Source organism: Pavona decussata, unplaced genomic scaffold (genome assembly GCF_977016875.1).
Source record: "Pavona decussata unplaced genomic scaffold, jaPavDecu1.1 SCAFFOLD_64, whole genome shotgun sequence".
Taxonomy (NCBI): Eukaryota; Metazoa; Cnidaria; class Anthozoa; order Scleractinia; family Agariciidae; genus Pavona; species Pavona decussata.
In genome coordinates, this window is record NW_028145484.1 from 155,135 (window position 1) to 175,342 (window position 20,208).

Below are 20,208 nucleotides of genomic sequence, written 5' to 3' on the forward strand. Positions count from 1 at the left end.
CTAAACCGAGCAGATGTCGGTTGTTCTGACGTTTGCTAACTCAGTTCAGATCGTACATACCATGGTGTTGCAGCAATCTTCACTTTAATAATATAGAGAACAACAGGGGGTGATTTTCTAAATGAAAAAAACATGCTAGAAATGTGCAGTCCATGGGCTGCCTCAGGTCTCTGCATCTGTACATATCTACAGCAATCGCCTGTAGCCAAGACAGCCAAAAGCGTGCGCACACTCGCAGTTTTTTTCCGTTAAGAGCTTCATTAGTTTTTGTTTACTCAGGTGAACGAGTCCGTTTCATTTTTTAGTGATTATCACTCGATTATTACACATTTTCATCATCATCATCATCATCATCATCATCATCATCATCATCATCAGCCAACTGCACTGCAGTCGGTCATGAGCTTTCTCCACGCCTTCCGGTCTTGTACCATGCTTCCGATCTCTTCTGGGGTTGGTGGGTATGCCTGGCTGATTACGCTGGCAATGTACTGATGAAACATCAGATTTTTATGCAGTTTTAAATTTGTCTTTTTTTTTTTTTTAGTATCTATTTATTTTGTGTCCCCAAATTAGTATGGGATTTTCCCAGGCTATAAAGCATTGACAAGTTAACAAAGTTTCTATTCTCAGTTCTATACACATCCCGTGATGTGCAGAAAGTACGCGCAAGAGAAAAGGAGGCAACGTCCTTCTTCCTTTGTTCAGACAGACGGAAACAGAAGGCTTCTGTGTGCATTCTGTTGTGCGCATACCTGAACGTGTTGGCTTGCCTTTAGTCTACATGTACATCTCAACCATCGATCCAATCTCAGAATGATTTTTCCAAATATTCACTCAATGTAATAGAACAGTTCTTTTGCTTTGAGATTCTATTCACTGAGCCCACCAACAGATTTCCCAGCTTACAGCCCGTTTCCTAGCCACGCACCAATTATGCACGGACGCTTGAATCAGCTATCTTTCGTAGATAAGTAATAGGGAAGTTAAGCACAGACGTTTGTGAGCCACGGGAGGCAACCGGAAATGGAATGTTTCCTTTTTTGGCGTGGTCAGTTGCTCCTTTCCACGGATTTCTGTGGCTTGACGTTACAAACGCGATGTCTTCATTATTAAGGCTCCAAAAAGGGAAAAATTCAATTTCCAGTTGCCGTCCGTGGCTCAAAAACGTCTGTGCTTTTAAAAGTTCCCTATTTTAGGTGCTATTAACAGTGTTAATACTTGCGTCGCCATTGTACTAAATTTACGTTATCCGTACCCAGATCTCTATTAATAATATGAAAATAATCGTAGGTGGGGAAGTGAAGCAGAATTAAGGTTACGCACCATTAACGGGACCATTAGGAACCCGGTTTTCTCACGCCGAGTTTCCGAACTGAGGAGCACTCGAGAGCTAAAGGCATACGGTTAAAGACATTCTTTAAAAGATTCGATGTGGGAGCCACTTGTAACCTTCAAATGCTGCTATTTATTGTACTTCCCGTTAAGAGTTGTTCCTTTTTTCCTGACACTAATTATCAAAGTCATCTAAGCGTAAACTTTTTTAATTGCGTATCTGTGAGGGTGCCGAACGCCCTCGCGCTGTTTTTTAACATAACAAAATTCGAGCCATCACGTATTTTTCAACCCTCAAAAAATATTTCCTTTTTGGGCCAACGGTAGTTCTGATTGTAATCGTTATCCAAGGAAACTTTCGCCTTTGCTGATAATTTTGGCCTATCTCTTCATCAAAATTCTCGCGTGTAAGTTGGACCGGAAGTCACCGGAAATAAACAAAGAAGTGTCGGCGAGTGTTCTCACGTGATGAACTTCAGCCTCGCTCGGAGGAAGTCCTCTGCCTCGCTATGGAGAGTAAACTGTGATATCATTCCTGATCTTTTGGTAACGTGAACGTGTATAATAGTGAATTTCAGTATTGTTTTCAGCTTTTTCGTGCAGAAATCAATGGCTTAGTTATCACAGTAGCCTGTGCAACTATCCGGTAAAATTTATAGCGCAAGTTAATTTTCCTAGATGTTGGCTGGCTTCAAAATCTTCGTTCTCCAATTCACCTGAGCTGAGTGTTTCCAGAAAATATGTTCACAAGCCTAAAGCTTAAGCCTAAAGCTTAAGCTTATATGGTTTCAATTTCTAACTTGAATACAGCAATTTCGGTTCGTTTTGGGAATTTTTAAAAATACAATGGCTTCTGTGAAGGTGGCTGTAAGAGTGCGTCCGTTCAATCAAAGGTAGGGTTGGATTTCTTATTCACTTTTATAAAGTTGTGTTTGAGATCGATTGATCGTGGCGTTATGTTTTTCACGTCACGGCCTTTGAACACACAGAGAGATTGGCATGGGAGCTCAGGAAATCATCGAAATGGAGGGAAAGAAGACGAAGATTTTTAACATCAAGGTAACATGCCAAATCAGTTCTCTTTTGTTCAGCTGGTAGAATTCGTTATTCACCATATGATTAAGTGTAACTTTATACATCATGTGGAACTGAGTGAGTATGAAAACACCCTCCCTAGATATAGAGTATACCGGCTAATTCCAAATTATTCTTTGAATTGAAGGCAAGTTCTGTGACTGGCGAGGGGGAGAGACGAAGCCGTGTCAAGGATTTCTCGTTCGATTTTTCTTACTGGTCTGTGGAAGAGAGTAGCCGTAATTATGCTTCGCAAGAGCGGGTAGGCTAACATTTGCATTGTACCAATCGAATACATGATCGTCTTGATCACATTTTTATTAGTCGTTTACATAAGCTTTATATGCATTACACAGCGATATTTGCTGACGTTCTTTGAAATTTTTCTCAGGTTTATCATTCCTACATGACAAATTCGCAGCCACCAGCATTAGCTTAACAAGTGCACATTGTAAACACTATTATCCCTCCAGTGAATGGCCTCTTAGATTTTAACGAGCAATTTTCGACTCACTTGACACCACAATGTTTACACACATCTCACTTTTGACTGTCCAGAGGTCTAGACTTTTGATTTTTGGTTGTCAAAACCGGAAATAAAGCCTTGTATTTTCGACTTTTGAGGTTTGAAGCTATTGGAGAGTCATTTGCAATTCAAAACTGTTGAATTGGTGATCAATAAAGAAAGACAAAACTATGTTTACGCTACCAAATCATCTTTCTTCCATTTCAATAGGAAACACAACAATGTGAATAATAGCATTAAAATCAAATCCTTCAATTCCCTTTGTGGGTTTGTGATTTCCTTTCACAATATTTGCTTAAAACAAATTGAAATTCTTTCCAATGAAACTCTCCGCTGCATGGAAACAGGTTGCAGTAATTTAATAATGTATATTGCATGGCTGTATAATAATTATACAAATCAGCATTTGCACAGCTGGAAACCTTTCCATTGGTTCTGTAAAACCACAGTCATTTTCTGATCACAGAGATAATTTATATTTTTACCAAAAAGTTTATGTTGTGTACATCATTACCTTATCATTTGTAAAATAAATATATTTTCATGGAGTATGTGTACATGCAAGACAAATTAAAGTTCTCATGATCAGTGAGTGACAACAGTTGAAGAGACCTGAGTTTTCTTGGATAAACTCATTGTCAGGTGTAACTTCTAATGTTAAATGCAGGAGAGATCCATAGAGGAGCTGAACGGTTGAGTGCCGTACTTGAAATCCGTAGGTCCCAGGTTCAAGTCTAGCTCTGTCTGTCCACCGGCAGGAATAGTTTCTTGGTAACCCTGAGTTCAACTCCTTAGTCATGTTTGTAAATAGCCAGCTGGCCTGCCTCCTGCCTGTTGGGATTTTTAACCATGTTATGCTCAATTTCAATTATTTCTTTGTATTTGAGTTTGGCCCACTTGCACTTGTGCTATTAACACTGCCAAGGTTAAGTAAAGGTTATTACTATTAATGCATGCTAATTAGCCGTTGGACAGCAAGCTCAAGGATTTTATTGGCTCATTTGCCAAGCCAGCTATTAACGTAAATAGAGGCTGAAAGCGGGCCATCAAATTGTTTTAGCATAACCCAATGATTATTCTACTTGACAAGGAAATTTGGTAAAATGGTTTTAATTATTTTGAAGCTATTTTGTTTGATGCAAGTTTGATTGCCTTACATGGACTCCCAAGTCATTGTGTTGAAAAATAGGATGCCATTGTATGACCAATCAGATTGAAAGTTTGCCAAATACTTGGTGACTGGGCTGGCTGAGGCTGAGCATGCATTCATTCAAACCCCAGCTACAAATAACTCAATTTTTGAATGCCATAATTTACAGTTCAAACTTCAAATGTTCAGTGGCAAACATATTCTTAATACCTGTAATGTTGTTACAAATTAACTAAAATTAGATTGTGCTTTAACTGCATGATGTAGCTACTCTTAAATGCAACCGGTATTATATATTCATCCTTTCAGGTATTCAAGGATCTTGGTACAGATGTTCTCAAAGCAGCATTTGAAGGTTATAATGCTTGCATCTTTGCTTACGGGCAGACCGGTTCAGGCAAAACTTTTACCATGATGGGTTCTCATGATAACCAGGGCCTCATCCCACGGATCTGCGAAGGCTTGTTTTCTGGCATGCGCAATAATTCAGAAAATGGCCCCTCGTACAGAACTGAAGTCAGTTTTCTGGAGATCTACAATGAGCGCGTAAGGGATCTTCTAAGACCTCCCATGAAGGGACGACCTGTTCACTCCCTGAGAGTCAGGGAACATCCAAAGGAAGGACCTTATGTACAAGGTGAGTTAAAATGGAGCTCTCTATAGGGGCAATCTCAAGCAACATTGTGCTAAAATACCTGTTTTTGACCATAATTTTTCTATAACGGAATGTTTTTCTCTGTAACTGATGATGGATTTGAATATCCAAGACATGTTTTTTTGACTGAAAATGTCGTTGTTTATTCACAAATACCTGTCAATAAAAAGTAATTTTGAGATTGGTGTATTATTCAGTGAGTGACACAGGCATACTCAGGAAAAAGAAATGCAAGTGCTCCTATCAGGAGTGGAACCTAAGACCTTCCCATAATTGGAGGGTCTTAATTAGGTTTGACCCCTGATAAGAGCACTCATAATTATTTCCTTTTTCTGAAACTTATGCAAACACCACTCAGTGGAGTAAAGGGCATTAATGCCCTTATTGGAAGGTCTTAGGTTCTACTCAAAATATACCATCACATTAATTCCAAAAAGTAATTTTGTGGTTATAAAATTAATTATTAAAGCTTAAACAAGAAAATCTCAGTTGGTTAAGTTCAAATGCTGTATGGTCGTGTATTAATTTCTGTGAAGTAAACCATTCTTCAATACATTGAATTTGATAAATGTGCGATGCTTGAATTGACAGATCTTGTCATGAGTCACTTGGTCTCATCTGACACAAATGCAACACCAATTAGTATATAATAATGAACAGTAATTTTTGGTAATCTATTCAAATGCGTGGAGTTCTAAATAATCAAAATTGTGAGTAAGTTCTCTATGGACAGTTAAATTTCTACTGAAATTTTACACCGAAAGAAGACATTCTTGTTTGGCTGATGGCAGCCAGACTGAGCTTCTGAGTCTGGATAGATAATTTGTCTGAGAAGAGTAATTCATCTGAGATTGATTGTCTACATTGTACTAGAAATAGATTTTGTTTCCAGACGACTTAAGTAGCATTATCATGTACTTAAATATTTGTCTGGAGGTTTACTAATAAAAACAAACAATTTTGACCAGATGGATTATGTTTATTTGTCCTCAAATTACTGTGCTGTGATGAGGTAAATTAAAATTATTTTCCTTTGATACAATAATTTACATGTCATGTAAGTTACTTCTGATCAATAAGATGTCTAACCAAGATAAATGGATAAATTTTATTGATTATGTTACAAGCATGAGATTACAAGGACCTCTACATACAAATGCATTGTACATCATCCTCTCTCTGCTGCACTTTGCCATCCCTTGGGTTTGTTCCCACAAGATAAGAGGGGAGGTAGCTACCTTGGAGTGTAACACACAGTGACCTACCAGTCCTTTTCTCCTTGGCGACCCTAAAATCTGGAATGGCAGAAAATAAACCCAAATCCTAAAACACAGAATGACGGAATGGTGGAAAATCACGCTGAACCCTAAAAGATGGAGCAGTGGAAAATCACGCCAAACAAACTATAACCTAAACCTTAACCCTAACCCATTCCGTGTTTTAGGATAAGGGGTGATTTTCCACTGTTCTGCTGTTCTGGCTTTTAGGGTTGCCTCATTCTCCTCACTTGCACCTTCTTGGAGACATCGGGCAGTCTGCCATACAGGTTCACATTCACCATGTGGTCCTGCCAATGAGACGCGGCCCAGGGTCATCCTGGCTAAGTTTTTTGAGAAGAAACTGTATGCAGTTGTATTGATGTACCAAGGTCTACATTTGCCATTGTTTTCTTTATGCATAACAATATTTATTTAATAATTTAATTTTGTACTCATCATTGAAGTCAGAGCTAACAAACTTAAGCTGAACAATAAAGTTACTTGAAATAACATCGTCATTGTTATTGTCATTATCGGTCGACTGTTTATTGTGGCAAAATATATACAATTGCCCACAGGATTTGTGCTTTTTATCTTCTCTCAAAACTGCATAGTAATCCCATTTCTAGTGCTTCTATTAAATTTATGATTTCCTTTTACAGATCTCACTCGGCATCTTGTTTCTGACTATGCAGCAATTGAGCATTTGATGGAACAAGGAAACACACACAGGTGTGGAAATTGAAATGCTCTAGGACATCTAGCAGCCTCCCATTTGTTTTAAAATTTGTAATTTGTTTTGTTTTTTATGGAAGCTTTAATTGCAGAGAGTAGGATTTTATCCCCTCCTTGGTTATTGTCTAGTATTTATGCCCCTGTAAGTTTGAAGCTACAAATAGGAAAATTATGAGAGGCCTTTACGTGTAATTTTCTTAGGGTGCAGACCCCGGGGGGGGGGGGGGGGGTGGTACTCCCATATATGGGCTATATAGGTACGTGCCGTGAGATAAAGTATGGTTTTTGACGTTCTCAGTCCTTAAAGAGGGTATCATTTTTTCCTCATTTAGCAACGCATTCCTGGATTAGTCCTTAGATAGGGTACCTAAATTGTATCAGTTAAATTGAAGCTTGTAAGCGCCACATTTTACGAAAAAGAAATGGCTTTTTAAAACTGAAGTGTCCGCTGAAGTATTAGAAACTAATTTAAGTGATTTTCATAGAGATTTGTGTTTATCCATGCACATTAGCCGTTGTTTGGGTCCCTTGTATAGGGTGTCATTTTTTGGGTTCGGTCCTTAAAAAGGGTAACTATCCGTTTTCACTTCCTTTACCCTTAAATAGGGTCAGGGCTCGAGAACGTTCGCGGCACACCCCTATCGAAAATTTTCGGGAGTACCCCTTGGGGGTGCAGATGGAAAATGAATCAATCAAACACCCTATTTCTAAGCAGCCTCTTTCTCCATGTAGCTTTGTCTTTAATGTGTTGTTCAGAGCATGGAGAGAAACTATAATATTTCAATATAAGAGTAAAGAGTCTTTCTTGAAGAGGCAACACTGGAATGATACACATGTGTCTTCACCCAGGTGAAGACCATTTGCACTGTACTTCTAATATTGTTGGTGTCACACCATTTTTGTGTATAACTGTGAGTCTCATTTTTAACTCTCTTAAAAAAAATAAATTTTCAGGGTGACAGCAAGTACTGGTATGAATGACACAAGCAGTAGATCTCATGCGATATTCACCATCAACTTCACACAGGTTGGTATGATTACCATTGTCCTTTTAGTTTTAATTAATAGTTTATACACAGCAATCTGCAAGGGAAAGGCTCTTCAGTTCAAAACAGTCAAGGGTTGTCAATTGTGGACCACCTTGGGACACCAGTTAAATGGAATAAATCATCGTCGTCATCATCATCATCATCATCATCACCACTATCCTCATTGTCATCATCATCATCATCATCTGTCAATCATCTTCATCTCAGCTGGGGCACGAGGCCACAGAGGCTTAGGAAAAAAAATACAGCCCTTTATTCTCAGCCAACACACTCAGCTGTGCTTCTCTTTAAATACTCCGACCATGCACATGGGTGGAGTACTGAAGGACCTTTGAGTGGGCTATGGCAAGGGGGCTGTCTCATATTCAATTTATTTGCTTTTTATTCTGCTTTCACAGGCAAAGTTTGACCATGATATGCCTTGTGAGACAGTCAGCAAAATAAACTTGGTGGATTTAGCAGGAAGGTAAATTTACATGTACAATGTATCAAATGATTTATTTTAATTTATTTTAATAAATATATTGTTTTTGAATTTTTTTTTTTGTCACACTAAGTTCACTTCAAGTTCACCTACTATGGTTTGACATCAAATTTTTGCAGCTTGGTACACCTAGCTCCCTAATTACTTGGCTTTGTAACAACAAATAACATTATTTTTTATATTCCTCAAAAATGTAAAACTTATGACAAATAAATTGTTTTGGTGGTTGAGTCAATCTAAATTTGTAAGATTTAGATTTTCTCTTGGGATAATCATTGACTAAGGTTCCAACTACATTAACACTGTATGCATGTAAAATGTACAGAGAAGTCATGAATTAACATTTAAATTCTGATTGTAATTTTATACACAAACTCAACAGAGTGTGTAAATTAATGCATAAAGTATACGGTGTATTATATTAATCTACATGTATCTACATTTATTGTGACTGTACAGTGAAAGAGCAGATGCTACAGGGCTGACTGGAGAAAGACTGAAGGAGGGAGCCAACATCAACAAGTCTCTTGTCACTCTGGGAACTGTAATTTCTGCATTAGGTAAATCATTATTAATATGTTAAACCTTCACCAACTTAACCACTGCAGTAAATGAATGAGTTTCACCAGGTCAAGCTACATCTAGGATTCATTAAATAAACTGTCAGCATGAGTGAAACATTTTTGTTTCGACAAAATTCAAAATAATTATTCAATTGAATTCAGCCGTCAGCAGTATGAAAGAGCGCACGTGTGCATTGTCTTACATGCTATAGGCCATTTCGGAGTTGCTTTGAACCTCATTATGAATTCAAAGCAATGCTACTTGTAAGTGCAAAGCTTTTCATATGAAATATATATGAATGAAAACTAATTTTCAAAATAAAGACTATGCACAAATCCTCACTTTCATAATGAGGTTCAAAGCAACTTGGAAATGGCCTGTTTCCAACTGATAGTAACTATTTACTGCACAAAGGAGCCTTTAAAAACAATCTCAATTCGTAAGAAGTACTATTCACAAATTATGACTTTGTACAGTGTGTAGGCATTTGAATATAATGAAGTCATTCTCTACTTACTAGTAATTTTTTTAATTTTTTTTCTCGTAAGCTGATGCATCAACAGCCCATCACAGCTCAGCCCATCACCACAAGTTTGTGCCGTACAGAGACTCTGTGCTGACATGGCTTCTTAAAGACAGTCTTGGAGGCAATTCAAAGACAATCATGATTGCAAGTAAGAAATTTACTTCATCCTTCTCTTCCTCTCTTTCTCTCTTGTAAGCGCCGCTGATGGTGATAATTCCTAGCGGGGGAGGGGTGGGGGACTTAGGGGTCATGTGAAAATGGAGAGCCCAGAGACTTTCATCCTATGTGGAAGTTGTTTTAAAATAATTATTGTGAGGCTTGATGCTATTTCCATACTCTAAGGTCTTGTTGGCCCCAGTTGTGGCAACCTTGAGGAACTTAGCTGTGGTGTCTTAAAGTGGCCGTAGCTTGGAGCACTGGGTTGTTAAATGTATCTTGTCGCTTATGCCACACGTACACTGTACAATAACCAGCAGAGCTTTAAATCTAGCGTCTTGAGTGTATAGAGCTGAAATCTGATTGTGGCAGACCTGAAATCTTTTTTAATTAATTTAAATTACTTGATACCGTCCTTTTGTAGCAATCTCTCCAGCAGATGTCAATTATGCTGAAACTCTGAGCACTCTGCGCTATGCCAACAGAGCAAAGAACATCATCAACAAACCCACTGTCAATGAGGTAACGTTTTTGTTGTTAAGTTATATTTGCCACAAATTTGCTAGTTTGTTTCATCATTCATGAAAAGCCCCTGCAGGGGAGAGCATTGATAAGAATTTTTTTTATCATTATAATATTACTATTAGGCCAGCAGATGCTGGCCATTCCTCCACTTCTACACTGTTCGTGATTGTACACGTTCAGAAGCAGTGATGCAGTATCAGTGTGATGTTGGAACAAGATTTGGGAGATATATGTTTTCATCAGAAAATTTATTCGATGGCTGATCTGTAATGTTTCTGTTTTGTTTTTATTCTACAGGATCCCAATGTGAAGTTGATCAGAGAACTGCGTGCTCAAATCGATACATTGAAGAATATGATCAGCCCTGTAAGCTAAGAATCATTTTGCTGAACCACAGTCAGATAGGAAATATACTACTGTGAAAAAAAAGTGATAACATTAGTGCAAAAAAATTGCAAGGTTCATGCAACTCAACTTGCAGTTCTCACATTACCATTGCAAAATTAAACAAGGTGCTGAAGCTTTGCATAGTGTAACCCTATAATGTCCTAAAACCAAAGGCTTTCAAGTCTTGTAACAGTCCAGGAAGTGTGTTTAGACTGAGAAAGATGAGCAGGAGGGATATAGTGGTGCCTCTAATTTTTCACATTATCTGAGGTGCCTCTTGGTCCCAGCCTTCACCTTCCAGCTCCCCACCCCACCCCTCTTAGGGGGCTCCTACCTCGGAGTTATTGCAATACCACCATGATTCTTTTTTGTATTTTTCCCACCCCCTCCAATGTCATAACTGTAACTTTCTTCAGGTCTCCATCCCCTCCCCATATTTTTTACCCATTTCCCTCTCCTGTTTGTCCCAGTTTCCCAGCGCAGGGTTCTCTTTAAATTTTAGAGTAGATGGTTAGGGTCTAGAAGTAGGCAACTCTTAGAAAAAAGTCTTAAATATACAGGTTTGTTAAACATTTGAGCCTTCTCATTAAATTGTGCAGCCTGTAGGCTCAAAATCCGATTTGCAAGAAACCAGTCTTTTAGCTGGCTGCTGACAGTTAATGAGAAGCCTTTATCCCCTTCCTACCAAAATAATAGTCTCTATCTTGACCTACGTGTAACCAAAAACAAAAAATACTGAGTTATAGCACATGGCAAAGGCAAGTGGTTATCACTTTCGGTGTTACAATCTTTTTGAGTGTCTCATAATACACTTTGTTGCTTCAGGAAATGTTAGGCGAGGCTGAAATAGCTGCTGCTAAGAAGCTGTCAGAAAATGAAGCGCGTGTGACTGAGCTGACAGACCGGTGGAAGGACAGATGGAAAGAGACGCAGAGGATTCTAGAGGTTTGTACATAATACAGAGGTCATTTTGGGATAGAACTGCAGTGACTTTTAGGGTTCGCATGGTCATGGAAAGTTATGGAATTTACAGTCAACCCAGGTCACACGTGAACGATATTTTTGAAATTTGAAGGGAGTTTTGAAATTTACATGTCAGTTTTGAAAATCGCCAACGAAATTTCAGAGTTCCCGTATAAATTTCCCTAGCTTATTGATGGTATAAAGCTATGAATGTTTCTTTACATTGCAAAATTGAATATTTCAAGAATAACAATAAATTGTTTCCCAAGTATTTTGAATCTTTTTTTCAGTTAATGCGTCTTTTTCGGAACGATAAATTTCCAGAGAAATGTACAACATTCCATTCACACGCCGGACATTACAAAGAGAAATTCAAATGTTCATTTCATTCTTGGAAATACTGTTCACGCGTGACCTGGGTTGACTGTAAAATTTACATTCCAAGCCCCTGTTATTCAAAGAGCAGTTAACTTTATCCAGCGGATAAAATGTAATGGTTGAAGTACATTTTATCTGCTGGATAAAGACTAGTTATCCGCTCTTTGAACAACCGGGGTCAGGTGTGGAAAAGCCATGGACAGGAAATTAGAAACATTTGTTTGGGTTGTGGAAAGTCCTGAAATTTCATATTATTCCCAAAATTGCTTTTAGCTGGGTTAGTTTATGCCTTCACTGTGCTGGCACATAATACAGTCATGCAGTTTCACTTGTTCCAAAACAATGAATGTTATCATCAGTATTTTGTTTCTTCTGTTTCTTCTATTAGGAGAGGGAAATGAAACTTCAACAGGAAGGTGTTGGAATCAAGATGGACTCAGTACTTCCGCATTTGGTGTTGGTCAATGATGACTTGCTCAGCACCGGCATAGTGGTCTATCATCTCAAGGTATATAATTTATTAAAACAAATAAACAAATAAATTTGTTACGTAGCTCAGTTGTAGTCTTTCTAGGAAGTACACATCCCTTCATTTGAATTGCACAGCTGATGCATCTCGGACTTTCTTGCATTCCCTACACCCCACCCCTGGTATGGCACCTTCATTCCACCAAAACATGATGGACGGTGTTAGATCCACCAAGGAAGAGTCAAGGAAGTGTTTCATCGCCCATTTAAGCGAGACGTAAGCAAATCTTAATAATAGGCAAAGATAGGATACTACAATGTACATGAACATGTACAGCCTGTCATCTGACGGCTGATATGTTGAGTTGTTCTGAAAATAAGACCCCTCCTCCCTTTACTTCCCCCTGATATCAACAAAATGTATCAATGAGAAGTTATGATCTCCATTCAGACAATCTTTGTCTAAATAGGGGAGCAGGGATGGCATAGAGAGCACTAGCCTCCCACCAATGTGGCCTGGGTTCGGTTCCTGGACTCAGCGTCATATGTGGGTTGAGTTCGTTGTTGGTTCTTGTCCTTGGGAGAGGTTTTCCTTCAGATACTCTGGTTTCCCCCTCTCCTTAAAAAAACCAGCATTTCCAAATTCCAATTTAATCTGGATAGTATCCTCTGTAAAGTGCATTTTATCATCTTGTTATGGAATTATGCGCAATACGATTATACTAAAATTAAATTTGATGTTGTGGCTCATTTTGCTTTATACATGTGCACATGCTTTCTTGGCCATAGGCACATTTTTCTGGTCTCCTATGCAATGAGAACAAGCAGAATGGAAATGATAAGAATGATTTGAATATAAACCAACTTACAACAACAAAAAAACAACCATTCCAAATTAAGAATGAAAGGTTGTTCATGCCGTTCATTGTGCCCCAAATAGTAAGCGTAGAGTACCATTTTAATGATTCTGGAATGAGAACAAGTAATAGTAAAAGAAGAAAACAAAATGCTATCCCAAGAATGGTCCCCCAGAGAAAAAAAACATCCTTTACTCTTGACCCGTGGATGTTCATTGGAAATTCTGAGGAGGAGGGGGGTGGGGGACTCCAAGCCAGAAGATTAATCATCTGTGGGAAGAGTATTGAATGATATTTTTGGAACAATGAATTTTCATTTGATGGCTTATGTTGCAACTGCATTATATTGCGTTATATTGCTACTGCATTAGTAAGACAATTTTAATATACAGTATTGTGGCATGTTCTTCAAGCCCTATAAAGTCAGTATGTTGAAATATCAAAAGAAATGATAGACTTAAAAATCTGTAAGCAAGGGAATTGAATACAGTTTGACCTTAGAACTTAATGGGGTTGAGTCAATCATTGTAAAGTTGACTTAGTATTCATGCAAGTGGTGGATTTTTCTAGTTAAGCCATTGTTTTAGATGTACATGTATGTTGTAGGTTACATTTGTATTTTCATTTGTTTCAGATGCAAATTACCCAACCTTAAGAAAGTGAAAATACAAATCAACCTAGGTTGAAATCATTTTAACCTGGATTCATTTTAACTTACAACATGTACACCTTTTATAGTTCTTGGGACTTTACAAGAGGTCATTAAAATTACCAGACTGTATGGTTTCTTGGCTTTTAAATTAATCTTGTTCTTGTATTTACACCACTTTGCATCATGACAATTATCAGTTTACAAACTTAAAAGCCTTTTAATGTCATTATAATGAACAATTTCATTTCTTTTTAGTGTGTGCAAGCTTCTTTTGTTACGTACACAAAAGGAAAAAATGTTGAAGTGCTTTTCAATGGTTAATTAATGCATATTTTAATCCCCAAGTTGTGTTTATATAAAATCCTACACACAAACCTAATAATTGAATGTAAATTCCTTAGATACTTATCCAGTTGATTTTAATTTAAAAGGTTTGATCACATTTTGTGTGAGGTTGACACAGCAAAATCAAGATTTATAGATATTGTATGTGGGAAGTTGTAACCAACAATTTGCATTTCATGCTTGAATGGATCAGAGTGCAGAATTTGAAGAATTTGAACTTCATTGCATAAACTTTAAGGTTAGCGTATACTCATCACGCATCAGTGTGACAGTTATTGATATCAAATCTCTGTTGATCGGAGTGACACTGGATTTGTTTTTTTGTAGGAAGGATTTACAACTGCTGGGCTTGCTGAGAATCCAAAGAAACAAGACATAGGTAATAATTTTTTTTTTTTCATTTTGTTGCAATATTGAAATCAAGTTGTTGCCAAATGGTTTTGATGTAAACAGGTTCAAGGTTGTGAAAATCAGACATATCATGCTTGGGTGGTTGTCAATTTACAACGTGATTACTGTACTGTGAGCCAAGAACACTAAATGCACAAGTACTGCTTTGTACATTTAGTAAATTCACTTCATTTAATGATCTTGTCGACTTACGTTTAATTAGATGTTGCTTCACTTTTGATTTTCATGTTCTATTTTAGTTATAGTCGGTGTTTGTTTTGGAGCATCTTTTGCCTGAAGGAAAGTTGTTCTTGTCTAATGATTCAAAGACAATTTGTTACAACAAATAGCTTTGAAATTGTCAAGATGACTAAGACATAGCAACTTCTGACAAATTTACTTCCTTAGTTCTGATATTGTATCAGCTCTATTTATAAGTCCTGCTCTCTATGGTAATGTTTCTTACTATGCCAAGAAACTTTCTTCATATAGGTATTATAATTAACAATACTTATTATTCCACAAGGCGTTCAAGGGTATGAGATCATGGATAGCCAACAAGGCGCATAGCACCGAGTTGGCTATAATTATCTCATATCCAACAAAATAATGCAAGTGGAATAAATTATTGTGTTATTAAAAACAATCAAGAAATATTACTAGATCTTGCTGATTTCTCTCTGCAAGAACATTTCAAACCAGAAGGCAATTTAATGGTCCCTATGGTTTAAAGGCTGAGTAAACGGCACATTTCACTAAAATCAAACTAATGATTTTTTTTGCCATTATAGTAATCAGTGGGCCAGATACAGAGCAAAATCACTGCATATTTGAGCATAACAAAGGCAACGTCACCTTGAACCCCCTGGAATCACTGTGCACTGTGAATGGAAACTCGATTTCAAAACCAACAAGACTGTTTCAAGGTGAAATTAAATTATAATACTTCTGTAAATCTGTAAATAGTGCAGTGCAGGTTCAACAGAGCCTCCCCTCACCCCCACTCCCCAGGGGAGCTCCGTATTCATAAAAAATTGCAGAAATTCGACATGATTCCCTAATTTTGTCCTATTTCACCCCTAAGAGGTAGAATCATGTGCCATTTAAAGGGGAAGTATCACGAAAATTTGCTGTCATTTCAAAACCAAAAAATATTTGTCTGACGACAGAAACAAAAAGAAATAATTTTCTAGTTTTGTTATAAATTATTCCCCATGTGCAGTAAAACTGTTGATTAGTGCCTCTGGCCAGGGACAGAGTAGGCCGGTATAGATTGAAACTTGAAAAATGTTAGGCTAATGTTTTTCAAGTTCTCGTATTTTTGTTTCCAAAATGCGCTAGAACAGAGTACGAGTTGTTCCTGCCAAGAATTGAGTTGATTTCTTTCCTCTCGTTGTTCTAGAATAATATTTATTATTTTGTAGCAGGTCTTATTTCACCATTTTTAACAAAAGAGGTCAAAAACCCCATGATACTTCCCCTTTAAACATGTACGAACTTTTCATAATAACTCTGACTGCGACTCCTAACTGGTACTATTTTATGAAGTTTAACCCCTGAAAGGTATGGCTGTACCCCTATCACTCTTTAATAGAAGTCCTCCACCAGCACAGCTATTATCCCCTGGAGATCCAAAATCAAACTCCCCCTTAATATCACTACCTCCCCCCCCCCCCCCCCGCCAACCCCAGTAATCTGCCAGGTGGTGGTGGGGAAGGGCATGAGCTTTCTGTGTGGACATGCCAGAAGTTGTATGGGGTGATGGTTTTGACCTTGAGTGAAACCCTGGAGATCTGGGGTGGGTGACCAATACAAAAACTACAGAAAAAAAGGTATTACTAGAAGTGCTGCCGCATACGTGATGGACACTTAATTGTGCAAGAAGAGCCTGGAAGGAGAAAAAATACAGTTAACTCTCCACTTAGAGAATAATTTTTTGGAAGATGATGATGAGGTGTAAATTAAATTAATCATTTTGTTGCTACACTGCAGCAGTTGTGACTTACATTTGCCTTAGTAAGCTTTCTTTTGTGTTGTATTATTGTCTGTCCTAGCTTAGCTAGCATGATTATTTTGAAACTTCTTCCACATCCAGAGACTCAGTGAAACCAAGACATTTGTGAAACGTACAATGTGCCGCTGCATCTAGTTTCATTTTTTGTAACTTTTGTTAGGTGATGTGATTGTCTTGGGAACATCAAACGTTTTTCGATTCAACCACCCAAAAGAAGCAGCTGAGTTAAGAGAGAAGAGAAAGGTAAACAATTTTTTTGTTGTTGTTGTTTTTGATGAAATTCTCTAAGAAGTAATGTCTCTATATTTGTACTTACCGAGCCTTTTGATCTCTTTTCATCAACACTAATCATTTAATCAACAATGCACTAAGTTACAACAAGATTTACTTGTGAGTTTCAGCTGTTTTCCTACCCTGCTCACACACTTCAAATTTTTGGTTGTGTTTTGTTACTTTCACAGCGCAATGTTATTCACTGCATTAAACTGTTTGCAGTCCCCTATTTTACTGCGTGAGTGTTGAGATGGTATGTTTCCGTCAAATTGCCACCATCTTGGTTTGTATTGGCGAGTGCAGCTTGGGGAAAGTGCCAAAACTACCAAGGGGACCTCTTGTCAGGATTTATCTCCTATTTTCTTGCTTGCCTTTCTCCCCTCTACTCCCGACCCCTCTGAAGTTTTGACACTCTCCCCAGGTTGTGCTCGTCATGACAAACCAAGATGTTGTCAGTTCAATGGAAGCATGAGATATCGACAATCAAACGGGAAAAAGACCACTGTAAACAGACTACTGCTACATAGAACCATCCCCTCTAATAATATTGAAATCGTGAGCAAAGCTACTGCCCCATTGCTCATCTTCTAACCCTGGCTTAGTGCCATATAATGTTTCTTTTTATCATACTAACTCGTAATCTTATTACTTTGTATCGTAACTGATGTTGTGTTTTGAATGGATCCGCTGACCCTTAACAGGAAGAACGCGGGGTACATGTAAGTTACCTTAAAAGAGACTAGTTTTTAACCATGAGTTATTAAACAGGTTAAAAAAATGTTCTGTTGAATTTATATCAGATCCACGTTTAATGCACGAGTCAATTCCAGAAGTGTCCATCTTCCACCCCCCCCTCCCCCCAGGCATTAGTAGGATATTTTTCAACTTAGCCCATCCCAGGGATAGGGCATTAGTCTATCCCCGGGTATTTGATGGCCACGTGGTTTTCACCTCACAATTCCGTCGCTTTATTTCAATGATAAGTTCATCAACAAAGACAAAAAAATCCGTGATTAACTGCCCCCGGGGAGAACTTAAATGAGATGTTAGAACCACAGAACGGACGGTTACTGGCACAACATTCATTTGTATCCTTCATATTCACATTTACCGCAATTACCACCATTTCACGCACGACTTGCTCCCGTCTGGCCTCATAGCTCAATTGGTAGAGCAACGGACGATCAAATCCGGAGGCCGTGGGTTGAATTCCCGCCGAGGTCAAAGATTGTTTCCTTTGCCTCGTGTGATCTCCCATCTCCTTACTAGAACTAACGCTCAGTAGGAATTTCATGGGTTCATTTAGCACTTTAACGTACAGTACAGAGTTAATTCTCTGATCCATCAATTGATCACTGGCATAGTACGACGAAAGAGGACTTTAATACACCTGAGACTTAATTTGGTGTGAATAAGCTTTTATTAGAATAAAGGCAAAGCCCAGAAACGAAAAAATCCCTGTCTTTTTTAACTGCACCGTGGGGCAATTGAGCAGCCATGGGTATTTCCTAATTCCCGGGGGTCAATACAAGGAGGGGGGGGGGGTGGGCACTGTTGGAATTGACATAAACACAAACCATATGATTTTGGCTTCAGTGAATTGAGAAGGAAAGCTCTTAATTAATATTATTTAGTTCTACAAACTGTGTTACCAGGAGGATTTAATTAGAACTCCAAATATCCGAGGGGATCAGGGCTTTCCAAACAGATACGTTTATTCAACATAAACTCATGCCCAGCAAGCAACCCTCGAGTCAAAATACTTCACACTTTTTAAGCCCTTTGTATGCTTGTTTAAGTGTTTGTTCATACATGATATAGGAACTTGTTTCTTTACCAGAAAAAGTCTGAAAACTAACATATGACTTACCTATGTTAGCAAGTACTACATATGTAGTTGGTTGTCTATAAACAAATTTCTTTCTTCAATTAACAGAATTCGCTTGGTGCATCCTCCTCGCTTGCTTGGTCGACTAAGTTCCGAAGTGAAACAGACTTGGTGTTCAGACGAGGAACTGGGACCGAGTGAGTATTCTGAGAGCCCTTGAAACTAGATCCCAGACTCTTTATTATTATCCACCGGATCGCGACTTATCCACTGGATAAAGTTATCCGCCCTTGAAACAACCGGGACCAGCTTTTCAAAATGGTTGTCATTACTAAAGGAATTTTCTTGGTTCAAGAACAGACAGCTAACGGTTAGACTTGGTGTTGACTGATGGTCTTGGTGTTCTCCAAAGATTGGTCATTTAGATTCTTTCCAACTTTACTTCTAGCAAATTCTCTCTCTTTGAAAGAACATAAGGCCTGTCCTAAACAGAGATTACAGACATTTCAGCCCAGTTACTAACTTAGACCATGGTTAAAGACAATCAGTAGACCTCTGTTTATGTTTAAAAAATGAGTCCTTTTAAGTAGATACATATGTGTCTGGTCACTACTATGTAACGTCTCGGCAAAGCCGGCTTTAAAGGAGCAATTTCACTTACAGTATTTGTAGCGGTACCGTACTTTGAATGGCCCCAAAAACAATTTTATCGATGGAAACGTCAAAATAATGGTTCAGCTTTGTTAACAATAACCCTACTAGTGCACAGAAACTAGTGTTAATTATGTTTTGAAGAAATCGTTAAAAAAACGGATTATAGTATGTTCTTCCCAGAACAAATCACTTAATATTGTCTTCTCAATGCCATAGGGAGCAATTTGCTGTTAGAGAAAAGGTACCTTTTCAAACATTTGAGCAGTGTTAAGCAAAACTCAGAGAAATCTCCGTGACACGTAGTGCCCCTTTAATTCGGTTGAGGCCGCGGTTTTGATAAATTTTGTCTTAACTTCGTAAAAGTAGCGGGCCTTTTGGTTCGTTGCAGTGAAACAACTCTGTCACCACCGACAAGAATAGGCCATTTCCGAGTTGCTTTGAACCTCATTATGAAAGCAAGTCTAAGTGCAAAGTTTTTACAATGAAAACTAGTTTTCATTCATATGCAAACAAGACTAATTTTATCTGAAAAGCTTTGCACTTAGCCTCGCTTTCATAATGAGGCTCACAACAACTCCGAAATGGCCTATTAAATCTCAGATACATTATAATCTTGCCAAAATCTGGAAAATTGCAGTGATTTTTACAAAACTTTTGACGAACGTTTTCCGAAGTTTGTTTGTTATTTCTGAAGTTCGTAATTGTCAATCAAACTGCGAACTTCGAAATAAACTTGTAAACAAAATTTCACGTGGAACTCATTTGGGAAGTCGGGATTTTCGAAGCGATCGAATTTCGTAAAATATGGATACTTCTACATTACAAGGGATAGCTATCCCATGTTTTGTTGGGACGAAAATCAAAGACAAATTGAGGTGAGACTCGCTAAACAGACAGACCGTTTGCAACATTGCGGAAACTGATGACAACTTCGAGTTTGCAGAAGACCTTTTGAGGATAG

At 38.1% G+C, this 20,208-nt stretch overlaps 1 protein-coding gene across 4 annotated transcripts in view; it reads left to right on the forward strand.

The window, feature by feature from the left end:
- Positions 1-1,836: 1,836 nt before the first annotated feature.
- LOC146478250 (uncharacterized) overlaps positions 1,837-20,208 on the forward strand; it is a 34,692-nt gene continuing 16,320 nt past the window's right edge. Inside the window, exons 1-18 of one of the 4 annotated variants that reach the window (XM_085111789.1) lie at positions 1,837-1,981; positions 2,146-2,228; positions 2,325-2,394; positions 2,558-2,671; positions 4,395-4,722; positions 6,662-6,731; positions 7,689-7,761; positions 8,182-8,249; positions 8,727-8,827; positions 9,380-9,505; positions 9,938-10,035; positions 10,336-10,404; positions 11,251-11,370; positions 12,155-12,274; positions 14,416-14,467; positions 15,270-15,404; positions 16,653-16,753; positions 18,702-18,790. In XM_085111789.1, coding sequence (XP_084967915.1) covers positions 2,182-2,228; positions 2,325-2,394; positions 2,558-2,671; positions 4,395-4,722; positions 6,662-6,731; positions 7,689-7,761; positions 8,182-8,249; positions 8,727-8,827; positions 9,380-9,505; positions 9,938-10,035; positions 10,336-10,404; positions 11,251-11,370; positions 12,155-12,274; positions 14,416-14,467; positions 15,270-15,404; positions 16,653-16,753; positions 18,702-18,790 — 1,781 coding nt within the window. In that variant the 5' untranslated portion in view covers positions 1,837-1,981; positions 2,146-2,181. Of the gene's footprint in view, positions 2,229-2,324; positions 2,395-2,557; positions 2,672-4,394; positions 4,723-6,661; positions 6,732-7,688; positions 7,762-8,181; positions 8,250-8,726; positions 8,828-9,379; positions 9,506-9,937; positions 10,036-10,335; positions 10,405-11,250; positions 11,371-12,154; positions 12,275-14,415; positions 14,468-15,269; positions 15,405-16,652; positions 16,754-17,466; positions 17,485-18,701; positions 18,791-20,208 lie in introns of all 4 variants that reach the window. The other 3 variants (XM_085111786.1, XM_085111788.1, XM_085111787.1) reach the window with 3 other exon arrangements.